This window comes from Odocoileus virginianus, chromosome 2 (genome assembly GCF_023699985.2).
Source record: "Odocoileus virginianus isolate 20LAN1187 ecotype Illinois chromosome 2, Ovbor_1.2, whole genome shotgun sequence".
NCBI lineage: Eukaryota > Metazoa > Chordata > Mammalia > Artiodactyla > Cervidae > Odocoileus > Odocoileus virginianus.
Genome location: NC_069675.1, coordinates 64,093,118 through 64,106,417, shown reverse-complemented (window position 1 = coordinate 64,106,417; position 13,300 = coordinate 64,093,118). Strand labels below are relative to the sequence as shown.

The window sequence follows — 13,300 nt, the reverse complement described above, 5'->3', positions numbered from 1 at the left end:
GGAAACTGGGGGACAGAGTGGTTAAGTAACTTGCTCAAGATCACACAGCAAGTAAGTCATAGAGTACTGCTTGGCTGTTCTATTGCTTCTAGCTGCCTCCACTTAGAAGTAACAGTTTTTAATAATTAAAGGGACTCAGTGAACAAAGATGATGCCTGATATAACAGAAGCCCTGGTGCTCACTTTGGGCTGCTGTCAATACCACCACCAGCCACCCCTTCTTTAAGAGCCCACTACAAGGTCTCCCTCCAGAATTCCAGACTTGGAAATGTGTATATTTCTGAATCACCATACACAGCACGCTGGCTGGCTCATTTTTTTTTTTAAACCTTCCAAATAAAATGGTTGTGCAGCCTTAAGTATTTAAACATTTAACTTGTGAGGCTGCCATGGCTGAGACAGCTTAAAATCTTGGTGAAATCACTCCAGCCCGGATTACACTAATTGACCCAAGATTTGCACCTGTCTGGAGTCCCTCCCCACCACACACTCTTGTCTGCTAAAAGTCATCTTTTCCCGTCTACACCAGAGGCTTCTGTTGGTGCAAAGGCTTTACTTTCCAGAAATCCTTGCCACATGGATCCATATCCTGGCTGAATTTCTTGTTTCATTCATTTCCCATCTCCTTAAGATGCCATTTGAAGACATTTCCTCCTTCAGTTCAAGTCTAGTGCTCTATGAGTCTTTGGTTTCTGTTCTTCACACAGAATTTAAAAAAAAAAAAACAACCTTTTTTTTTTTTGCTGTACTGTGCAGGATGTGGAACCTTAGTTCCTCGGCCAGGGATTGAACCTGTGCCCCCTGCACTAGAAGTGCAGTGTTAACCACTGGAACACCAGGGTATTCCCACACATAGATTTTAGGAGCTTTGGTGCTGTGTGCTTAAATGCTGGCATTCCAGAGATAAAGTGAAGACAAACTGGCCTGGAGAGTCTCACCATCTGTTTTCCCCTCCTGGGCTGGCCATAGAAGGACTGAAATCCAGGGAATGAAAGATCCTGCAGCAGCAGAGCAGCACTGATTCAAACCTGCCTGGCTTTACAGTGCGTGCTCTGACTCTGCAAGAAGGCAGGGCACGTGTTAGAACTAGACCTGTGAGACCTAATGTTTTCCTTCATTTGGATATTATGTTGTTTGGGCTTTTCCTTTTGTTTGGGTCTCTGTGCCAGGGAATAGAAACTGATTGTTGCTGTTGTTTAGTCAGTAAATCCTGTCCAACTCTTTTGTGACCCCATGGACTGTAGCCCACCAGGCTCCTCTGTCCATAGAATTTCCCAGGCAAAAATACTAGAGTGGATTACCATGCCCTCCTCCAGGGGATCTTCCTGACCCAGGCATCGAACCCATGTCTCTTATGTCTCCTGCATTGGCAATTGGGTTCTACACCACTAGCGCCACCTGGGAAGCCCAGGTGCATGCTATAAAAGGTAGGTGCCACTCTGTATTGTTAAAAATAGAGGCCTAAGTCACTTTCTCGGATGAGCTGACTAGTTGCTAAGACCAAGTTGGCTTTGGAAGAGTACCAGTTGATGCAATTCAACAAATATGTGTGTGTGTGTGTGTGTGTGTGTGCGCACACATGCACATGTACCAAACACACACACATTCATGTGTACTGGTTACCTATCAACGAAGCCTCATCATTTACAGTATTCTGCTAACCCTTCCTAGGCACTGGACCCAGAGCAAGTTCTCCAGCTGTCCTACGCAAATGGCATGTCCATTGGTAAACTCACTCCCTAACCCATCTGAACTCCTAATGACTCAGTTTTATTGATTGTGTTAGATGTGGCCAATTTTGTATTAATTGTACCAAAAAGTGCTAGATTTATTCTTAATTATTTACACATTTTCTTGCTACCCTTTCCTTGCTCGTGGGACTGTTAACTTCGTGTCACTCTTCGCTTTGAGTGGCCAGAGGCCCAAGGTCAGGGGAGGACGTTGCGTCGCTTACCACAGTGCAGCAGAGGGGCCAGAACCACCAGAGGAGAGCCAGGGCCAGGAGGAGGAACAGGATCAGCAGGGCGATCGCCAGGATGGAGCCATCGGACTGTGGGGCCAAGAGAGAGGGTGGTGAGCAGTGGGGCTGGCTATGTGTGCAACCAGCACGGAGCGTGGGTGGGGCGAGGCAACCCCTGTGGTCCCCCGCCCCCCACTCCCATCCTCAACATGCAGATTTAAGGCCCAGAGAAGTGCACAGTTCGCCAAGCAAATGGCTGAGACTCTGCCCAGCATTTTGGGCAACACACTCTATGTAGTCAATTCTCATGAGAAACAGATTCCTCTTTTCAGGGAGGCCCTATTCTTCTCTTTGAACAACATCCTGAAGGACTAATTCTGCCACAGACAGAGCAGATGGCTGCTCATGCATCTGGGCTCCGAGAAGGCCTGCCACTCCCTTCCTGCCTGCGGACCATCACCCTCTGCCTGCTGACAGTTTCCTGCTCTCTGGACCCGCTGTTCCTGCCACCACCTGGTCTGGACTCAGGACAGTTGTCAGGACTCAGTCTGCTCCCCTGAACCTGTTTCTCATATGTTCATGCAATAGATTCACAAGCAAAGACTAGAGCCCACAGATAGGATGTGATAAAGGGCAAGGGATTCCAGGGTATGGAGGGTAAAGCAGCGGCTGCTGGCCCTGGGAGGGGAGGGGTGTGGTGGCTGAGTCAATGCTGCTGTCACATCCAGTGAGACAGGCAGCCAAGACAGATCATGCCCACTTCCAAACTTGCCTAGGCCAGTCCGCAAAATGACAGCTGCCATGGCCTGAGATGGTTAACTTTTAGCAGCAGAGATCTCATTGACTGGGTGTCAGTATTCTGAGGCTGCTGGTTCAAAGAGGCAGATTTAAGTGCCCTCCATCTCCCTTCCTTCCCAACTCCTGGGAATGCAAGGGGGCACAATGTTTGGAGCTAGGGGTTAGAGGCAAGTTGTCACAGGTATTAATTGTCATGGGTACCCCTTCTTGCCAGTACAGCCAGCACTTCTACTTTTAGTACCTCCCTGGGAAAATCAGGTATGTTTGCACAGATAATGATGATAATGATGATGATGATGATGATGATAAAGGAAAGCAACCTAAATGTTTAACAAAGAACGACTAATAATACATTATAGAACCACCATATAGTCAGTTACTCTGTAGACATTATGTTTGCAAATATCTAAATGACCCAAGAAAACAACCCTGATATAAAGAGTGGACTTATGTATATGTGTCAAGAGTGAGAGAGAGACTGAGGGATATTTACTAAAATATTAACGGTGGTTTTGTAGGTAGTGGGTTAATGGTAATTTTTAAAAAAATCTATCTTTGTCTTTTTTTTCTCTTTTTAGCATTGAATAATAAGAAAATAAACTCCTGAAGTTGTATTTTAAACATCTGCACTTGGGGCTCTGCCCTTTGGTGTGAGCGCTCACGTGACCCTGGGGCTCTCACCCTGGGTGGGAGGACCTGTGGGGTACATAGACAGGCTCAACTGGATGGAAGGTGTCACCCTCCCAAAACGACATTCATGAATTTTAGGGCACATGACTTCACGGGAAGCCGTTCCCAGTGTGACCAGGTTCTCAAAGCTGCTCCCCCCCGCCATTTCCAGAGCTGGGAGGCTGTGTGGCCTGTCCGAGGTTACACAGCGGGTTAATGGCAGAGCTGGGCTGTGACTCACTCTTACTCTGAGTGCTCATCAGGGGCTACTGGAAGCTGTTCAAAGGCATCTCTTACTCTGTGGAATGTCTTTGACCCAAAAGCCAGGGAACTAAACATTTGACTCCCACCAAGCCGAGGCTTGGGAATGCCCTATTGCCCCCGAGGGAGCTGCACCTCACAAGTGCAGGTGCAGGGCTGGGCAGTGGGTGGGGAGGGGGCACGGTGGCCAGAGGATGCTCCTGGACCACAACATTCATGCATGAGCTACAGCAGAAAATGATGCTCTCCTGGAAGACACGAGGAAACGATGTGTGTTTTCCAGACTTACTGTTAGTCGAAGGCAACCCTCTTGATCTTTCCATTCCTGCATTCCATGCCCATAAAATGGAGATACTAAACCTCACCTGCCTCATTGCATTGACATGAGGACAAAATGGATTGTAAGATGAAAGCAGACATGACTGGATGAGAGATTTGGAAGCCATCAAGCCAGACGCTGCGTTGTAACTCACCCTCTCTTTGTTTCCACATGGCCAGCAAATATGGTGGCCATTTCACATCATAAATCTGTTTGCACTCAGAATATGTAATTTTGTTACTGAAAGGCTTATAAACCTTTGGTATTTCAGTATTAAGTTATAATTTAGTAAAGACTACAGACTACATGTATTCACATTATACGCAGTCTCTCCTCTTTTGATTTAATCCTCACTCTAGAGAAAGGAACTGAAGCAGAAAGGCTGATGTACTTGGGGGATTTTTAAAAACTTCCTTCTGGAAAAAGGAGAAGGTTTCCTATGAAGTGGGGAGGGTGAAGGACCGGGCCCAGATGGGAAGACAGAAGGCTTCAGTACTGGAAGAAGATTTCCTGGATTCAGACAAAGCTCTGTGTGGCCTGCCTCTGGCCAGGTTTGGTTTGACCCTACCCAGCTCCAGGCCTCCCTGCTGCTGTGGAGGAAGACAGCGTGGGATTCAGGGAAAGGCAAGTGCCCCGGGGATGTTGGGGGAGACGAAACGCAGCAGGGCGGGAGGTCCTGACAGGACTGACCCCTGCTCTGGATGCAGCCCCCAATAAACCCCCCAAATGCACTGCCTGGTTTTCAAGATCTTCCAGCAACCATTATACACAGACATCCAGTGCAAAAAGAGTCACCATCAAACAAAGGGCGTGCATTTTTGGTAAACTTAGACCTGAGACTCATGTCTTATAAGGAGATAACATTTGCATGAACATGAACCTCAGTGGTTCACTCATGGATTCATTCAGCCAACGTTTATGGGGGTCTGTCTTGTGCCCACTGAGCGGATATCTGGGGTAAGGACTAATTAGAGAGAACCAGGGTTTTCACAGTCTGCTGAGGCACATGTATCAACTGTTACCCATACTCAGGGGGCTGTGTGCCATTCAACAGCTGTACACACAGCACCTTTTACTTATTAATTTGTTGGATCGGTTTTATTTTATTTAAAAATGTTACACAACTTTGAAGGTTTACTTTCCATTTACGGTTATTACAAAATATTGGCTATGCTCTCTGTGTTGATAGTATATTCTTGAACTTATGTTACATGCTATAGTTTGCACCTCCCACTCCCTCCCTCCTCTAATGCCCTTCTCCCCACCAGTAACCACCCCATGCAGCACCTTTTATGTGCCAGGCAGTGAACTATGTAGACAGTCTCAATTCTTAAAGCTTACATTATGGGGCAATAGTAATAATGTAATGACGATAATACAGGTAATACCACATACTTACTATGTGCCAGGGACTGTCTGTTCTATGTACTAATATGCTTTCAATATGTCAGTTCACTTAATTATCATTAAAAACCTTATGAATTCAATAATATTATGTTTTCCATTCTACAGATAAAAATACTGAGGCAAACATAGGAAAAGAACCATGGCCAAGTTCACAGGGAAAAACCAGAATTTAAGGCTGGGCCATTTGGTGAGACAAAGAAACAACCTAAATGTCCATCAGCAGATGAACAGATAAAGAAAACGTGATTGCATACATGACAGAATGCTACTCAGCCACAAGGAATGAAATAGTGCCATTTACAGTAACATGGATGGACCTAGAGACGATCATACCAAGTGAAGTAAGTCAGACAAAGACAAATACCATCATATATCATTTATATGTCAAATCTAACATATGGCACAAAGGAACTTATCTATGAAACAGAAACAGACTCAGACTTAGAGAACAGACTTGTGGTTGCCATGGGGGAGGGGGTTGGGGGAGGGATGGGGTGGAAGATTGGGATTAGCAGACGCAAACTATTATATAGAGAATGAATAGACAACAAGGTCCTATTGTATGGCACAGGGAACTTTATTCAATAGCCTGTGATAAACTGTAATGGAAAAGAATATGAAGAAGAATGCATATGTTTATGTATCTATCTATATATAATATATCTCTGTATATATATATTTATATATATATATGTAAACATGAATCACTTTTCTGTATAGCAGAAATTAACACATTGTAAATGAAAGAGATGGGAATACCAGACCACCTGACCTGCCTCTTGAGAAACCTATATGCAGGTCAGGAAGCAACAGTTAGAACTGGACATGGAACAACAGGCTGGTTCCAAATAGGAAAAGGAGTACGTCAAGGCTGTATATTGTCACTCTGCTTATTTAACTTCTATGCAGAGTACATCATGAGAAACGCTGGGCTGGAAGAAGCACAAGCTGGAATCAAGATATTGCTGGGAGAAATATCAATAACCTCAGATATGCAGATGACACCACTCTTATGGCAGAAAGTGAAGAGGAACTAAAAAACCTCTTGATGAAAGTGAAAGAGGAGAGTGAAAAAGTTGGCTTAAAGCTCAACATTCAGAAAACTAAGATCATGGCATCTGGTCCCATCACTTCATGGCAAATAGATGGGGAAACAGTGGAAACAGTGTCAGACTTTAATTTTTTGGGCTCCAAAATCAGTGCAGATGGTGATTGCAGCCATGAAATTAAAAGACGCTTACTCCTTGGAAGGAAAAATGACTAATCCAGATAGCATATTAAAAAGCAGAGACATTACTTTGCCAAGAAATGTCCATCTGGTCAAGGCTATAGTTTTTCCAGTGGTCATGTATGGATATGAGAGTTGGACTGTGAAGAAAGCTGAGCACCGAAGAATTGATGCTTTTGACCTATGGTGTTGGAGAAGACTCTTGAGAGTCCCTTGGACTGCAAGGAGATCCAACCAGTCCATCCTAAAGGAGATCAGTCCTGGGTGTTCATTGGAAGGACTGACACTGAAGCTGAAACTCCAATACTTTGCCACCTCATGTGAAGAGTTGACTCAATGGAAAAGACCCTGATGCTGGGAGGGATTGGGGGCAGGAGGAGAAGGGGACGACAGAGGATGAGATGGCTGGATGGCATCACCGACTCGATGGACATGAGTTTGAGTGGACTCTGGTAATTGGTGATGGACAGGGAGGCCTGATGTGCTGTGGTTCATGGGGTCGCAGAGAGTCGGACACGACTGAGCGACTGAACTGAACTGAACTGAAATCAACTATATGTCAATAAAATAAATTTCAAAAAAGCTGAGCCATTTTCTTCCACAGCCTACAGGTTGAACCAGCAGGCTGCTGCTCTCAGCAAATGCTAAGAACCAAGTGCCTGGAACCAGCCATTCACAGGGGGTGACCCTAGACTCTCACCCTGCAGGGTGAAGGAGAGCTTGGCATTCATGCTGAGAAAGCAAACACAAAGTGCCTATTGTGGGGGTAGAAGGGAGGTGGGATCTACCCTGTCAGGTGCCAAGCCAAGAGCGTGACTTTTATCTTGAGACTGAGTGGTTTCAACCTGAGTGTAATGTGATCAGATTTGTTTCTTGCAAAGCAAATGCTTTCAATGCATAGAGTATGGACCTGAGGAGAGAAAGACTGGAGGTCAAGGGCCCAGGTGGAGGGGTACTGCAGTTTGGTCCCGTCTTTTAGTATAACACTTTATAGGGTCACTCATTCTGAAACTCTTGCATTTTCATGGATGTCTGTACTAATTTTACTCATGACAGCCGACAGTTAATGGGTGCTATTGGCATTCGTGGCACTAGGCCAAGTGCTACATGTGCATGAGTTCATGTAACTGAATGAATGGCTCAGCGAAGGTATACGACTGACCCAAGACTCTTACAGACATTTACATGCCCTCAATTTTAACGTTGCAAAACTGGGAATTGAACCTTCACAGTCTGATTTTAGAACTTTGCCCACTTCCACTTCACCATTATACTGTAATGTCAGATTTATAAAAAATTCACTTAAGAAATATTGATACTTTAAAGACTAAACATTAAATAGCCATGTGAGAGACTGACAATGTGTTTGTAATTGCTACATCGCTCTGACGGAAGTTCACCCACATGGCTCCAGGTGGACTGGAGTCCCACGTGGTGAAAGTGTGCTTCCGAGTAAAGCCCAAAAGGGATGGGGGCCACAGCAGAGCCTGCTTGCCCTTTATGAGCTTGGATTGAAGTTTTAATCAATTACCTCATGACAACTCATATTAGGAGACTCTGTGTTACCTTGTTGAATATATATCAGAATGTAGTAGAGAAATACATACACGCCTACACTGTGTAGTAAATGGTATTTGTTTCATTCTAGAAGTTGGTTCAGTTACTCTAAACTAATTCTTTTGTATCTTCATCATATTCCAAGATGAAGAGCTCCCTTGGGTGTTAAGATTCTGCCATGAGCCAGGAGACATGTGGAATGTTCCAGAACCCAGAAGATAGCCTGGTGGCCCATAAGCTGCCTCTTTTGATCTGTTCTTGTGCCACCTTCTTTGGCTCCTTGAACTCGGGCCTTCCACCAGCCCTCCTGTGTCCCAGGTCACTGTGTTACCCACTGCTTGCTCCCCAAAGCTTCTTCCTAGCTTGGAGCCTAAGAGGGTCATGGGTTAACCATCCCTCTCAGTCTGACTCAGGACAAGAGTGTGGACTTGGCCTCTGCTCACCACTTCACCAGGGCACAGGGTGACCAGAACTGGAAATACCCCGGGCCCACGTGGCCTTCACTATGCGGCTGAGCGGGGCCATTTCGAGAAGTGCCTAAATGCGTCTGCCCTGGCTGCACCAGCCAGCCTCCAAGCCTGGAAGCAGATGTAGCCTGTCTTCTCTCTGACGCTGGGGAGGGACCTGCCTGGACCTGATTTTATGATGCAAGGGTGAGAGCAGACCCTGACCTGCCCTGCAAACTCTGTTTTGACACCTGTCCTTGCTGGGAAGCCTCTGCATGTAATTCTCTAGAAACTTCGAAAGAGTTTTCTGAGAGAAAAGAAAGCAGCAGACAAATAGCCAAAGATTGATTCCTGTCATTGGTATTTTCTGGATAGCCTAAATATCCAACAACTTAAATTCTTATTTTATTTAAAAAATAAAAACAAAGTTTAATAAGTAAACACAGCCCTTTAATTTGGAATATTTTCAACAGGAGGTTGGGGGTTCTGGGATCTGTGACTAGAGCTGAATGGAAGCAGCCTAAGGTACTTCCAGCTGGGGGAGGGGACACACCTAGATAGAGTATTAAAAACCAAAGACATCACTTTGCCAACAAAGGTCCATATAGTCAAAGCTATGGTTTTTATAGTAGACAAGTACAGATGTGAGAGTTGGACCATAAATAAGGCTGAGCACCAAAGAATTGATGCTTTTGAACTGTGGTGTTGGAGAAGACTTGGGAGTCCCTTGGACTGCAAGGAGATATAATCATTGGAAGGACTGATTCTGAAGCTGAAGCTCCAAAACTCTGGCCACCTGATGTGAGAACTGACTCATTGGAAAAGACCCTGATGCTCGGAAAGATTGAAGGCAAAAGGAGAAGGGGGTGGTAGAGGATGAGATGGTTGGATGGCATCAGTCGATGGGGTTGCAGAGAGTTGGACACGACTACTTAGCGTCTGAACAACAACAACAATACATCGTTTTCTTCAATGAGTAGTAGTTTCATGCCTTTTTTCCTGTGAATGCTGAGGTGTAACATGTTCACCTGCTCCTTTCTGCAGTCATTCTTTGTTGGGATAACCTTCTCTGAAGTAGACCTGGCTTGAAAGGCAAATCCCTGCTTCATGGCTTTGTCAGTTCCTCTGTTCCCAGCTCACCAAATGAGGGTGTGTCTTTTAAGACAAGGAGGCATTATTTTCAAGGGTATAGATTTGGAAACGCGAATAATGACAGCATCTCTCACATGGTAGGTTTCTAGTAATTTTGGATTTCTGACTCACAAGTAGTGGGGCATGAGAGATCTTGTATAATAGGAGGGAGGCAAGCCTCTAAGGATTAGAGCACGAAGCATCACTGCTCCTTTCTGTCTTGATACTTTGCTTTTTTGTTTGTCTGTTTGTTCTGAATATATCTCTAAAAAAAAGGAGATAAAAAAAAACAAAAAAAAAACCTGTCCCTACAAAGCGATGGCCTCTAGTGGGACCCTGCCTGTTCTCCCCGACTCCAGAGACTTTTATATGAGTCTTAGCTGCTTGCTGGCCTGGGGGAAGGGAGGAGGGTAAAACTGAGAGGAATGATGGGACACTGGGGGAAGCTCAAGTTTAAGAAACGCAAATCTTCAAGGTGGGTTTGAACTGGGATTCTGCCTGATGTCCAGGCATGGGGTTATTAACATGTAGCCAATGAAGTGTCTTCAGTTCTGGGTCAGTCAGGAGGGTGTGTTCTTCCCCACTCCTGCGTATCTTTCCCTGTTGAGGGCGCTTTGTGTCCGACTCCAGGCCTTTCTTCCTCTTTGAGGGCTTAGTCGCTCATTCGTGTCTGACTCTTTGTGACCCCGTGGGCTGTGGCTCGCCAGGCTCCTCTGTCCAGGGGATTTCCCAGGCAAGAATATTGGAGTGGGTTGCCATTTCCTTCTCCATTCAGTAAATAGGACCAGAGCACAGAGGACATGGGCCTCTGCTCTCCACTTCCTCTCCTGGGAGCATGCTACCCACTGGGAGCAGCTACTCTTCAGCTCCACGCAGGCTGGTTTTGTGTGAGGCCTGATGCTTGTACAATTTGGGGAGGCCTCTTTAAGAGAAAGAATGTAAAAATACGAACTCATAATTATAAGCGCCCCTTCTGGGGCCTTAAAAGGGCTAGGAGGAACCCATTCAAAAGAGGACCCTGGAAACTTAAACTTCATCAGCTCCCCCAAAGCTCTGCATCTTCCCTGGACAAGACCCAGGCAAGAGGAGGCTGGCAAGTCTGTTTAATCCTGGACTTCAGTTTCCAGCCCCCTCAGCCTCAGTCTCCAGTCCACAACAACAAAGGCTTTCATATATGGTGTTGAGGGTCTTATTTCTGTTTGTTCACATGCTTTATTGCCCCTAGGACTGTGACCCCTCCAGTATCTTTTAACTTACCCTAATATGGGCCCTAGGGTTTCTTTGGTGGCTCAGATGGTAAAGAAACTCCCTGCCAGTGCAGGAGACCCAGCTTTGATCCTTGGGTCAGAATGACCCCCTGGAGAAGGGAAGAGCTACCCACTCTAGTATTCTTACCTGGAGAATCCCAGGGACAGGGGAGCCTGGTGGGCTAGAGTCCATGGGGTCCTAAAGAGTCAGACGGGACTGAGTGACTAACACTTTCACTTTTTAGGAAGGGCCCTGGTAAATTGTAACAATTATATGTTGACAAGAGTGTACAGGAATTATTAATAAAGCAGTATGATGAGCCCTCCCTGATGGGTGGTGGGTTTGCTGCAGTTTTAGGATCTAGGTTAGGTTTTACAGATCCTGAGCGTTATCACTGAGTTACCGAAGATACTCAGATTATTTCACCTGGTTAGATGAGACTGTCTTTTAAACATTTAACCTGAAGAATGAATTAGCAGGTTTATTCTGCCACATTGTAGGGCGATCAGCCAAACTCTGCCAAAAATATGACAGGAAAACAGCTGATGATCCATTAGATCTTTTTAAAAGCTGGACAGGCTGCTTCCCCGGATTCAGCTGGGAAATGATGATGCCACAGGGCACTCCAGGATACGACTAGGCGGGTTTGCTACGATGTGTGGCTACCCGGCGGTCCCTCTTCCTCTCCTGCCTCCATCTCTGGCTCCGTCCCTCTGTCCCTGGTATTGAGCAAGCACTGTCAGAAAGCACCCAAGGGGAAGAAGCCCTTCGGCCAGGGGCAGTTCTGGTCCATGACCTGGAGATCTCATGGCAATTCGCTTGTTGTAAACAACAAAGAGGCTATCCAGCTGAGAGGGAGATGTGCAGAGACAAAGGGACCAGGGACATGGTGACTTGTCCTGCACCAGGGACATGGTGGACAAGTCAGACGGTAGTGTCAGCCTCTCCAAGGGAGGCCAAAGGGCTCTGTACCCGCCGCTGTACCCCCACCCTCCGCTCCAGGCAGCTTCCCTCCCTCCCTCCCTCCCTAGGCAGAGGCTGCCACTTGGGAGGTGTCACATTCCAGGGCTCTGAAGTGGAATTTCGAACCATCCTCAGCAGCTGGTATGAGCTCTGTTTCCTGCCCAGACAAAACTGGCAGAGTACGGGCAAGTTTTATTTTGAAAGATGAAATTTAAGTCATTTTATTACTGCTGAGAAGTTCTGGACGGGCAAGCCCTGAGACCAAAATTCTCTCTCTTTCTCTCCCTCTCTCCCAGAGCTTATATATTCTGACTGTTATTTCTGGAAGTAACTTTAGCCGTTATCTAACTTCATTGCCCATCCTGCTCTGCATTTTGTTGGAATTCTGTTGCCCTGGCATCGGTGGTGGCTCTCCTTAGCTTCCCACCTCACATCTCTGATTATTGCTTGCCCACCTCTCATGAGCTTTTCCTTGTATTCAGTCCCTTAAATATCAGCAGGGGCATGGATCTGGGTTTTTTTTTTTTTTTAAAGCAAGTTATATACTTTTCAAAAATTAATTTTTATTGGAGTATAGTTGCTTTACAATTTTGTGTTAGTTTCTGCCGTAGAGCAAAGTGAATCCATGATACATATACATATATCCCTTCTTTTTTTGAATTTCCTTCCCATTTAGATCACCACAGAGCAGTGAGTAGAGTCCCCTAAGCTATACCTGAAGTGTCTACTTTTCTCTCATTTTAAAAAGCATAGTAAAGTATACATACACACAGCATTTGCCACTTTAACCATTTGTAAGCGTACAATTCAGTGGCATTTAGTTCGCTTACCATGTTGTACAACCCATGGATGCATTCTTGGTCCCTTGAGGTTTTTCTTTCTAAAACTGGCCACAGGCTGTCTCCCTTCTTTTCACAGTTTAAACTCTTATCTAGATACTGATGACTTAACTCTTTATCTCTAGCCTAGATCTCTCTTCATGCTTCAGGGTCATAGTCAGGGTCATTCCACTGTCTGGTAGGTTCTACTGGCACTGCACTGCAAACTCAGTAATTCAAACTGAGCTCACTGTTTCCTTTTTCAAACCAGCTCATTCTCTTCTCCTCATTCAATGATAAGTACTAAGTACTTCCCAGGTGGTGCGTGATATAGAACCTGCCTGCCAATGCAGGAGACATAGAGACCTGGGTTTGATCCCTGGGTTGGGAAGATCCCCTGGAGAGGGGAATGGCTACCTACTCCAGTATTCTTGTCTGGAGAATCCCATAGACAAAGGAGCCTGTCAAGCTATAGCTCATGGAATTGCAAAGAGT

The 13,300-nt window shown here is 45.6% G+C and overlaps 1 protein-coding gene across 1 annotated transcript in view; it reads right to left on the bottom strand.

Moving 5' to 3' along the window:
• ANTXR1 (ANTXR cell adhesion molecule 1) overlaps window positions 1-13,300 on the bottom strand; it is a 256,016-nt gene that overhangs the window by 103,070 nt on the left and 139,646 nt on the right. Inside the window, exon 13 of the mRNA XM_020878572.2 lies at window positions 1,955-2,050. Within this exon, the coding sequence (XP_020734231.1) occupies window positions 1,955-2,050 (96 nt within the window). The remainder of the gene's footprint in view (window positions 1-1,954; window positions 2,051-13,300) is intronic.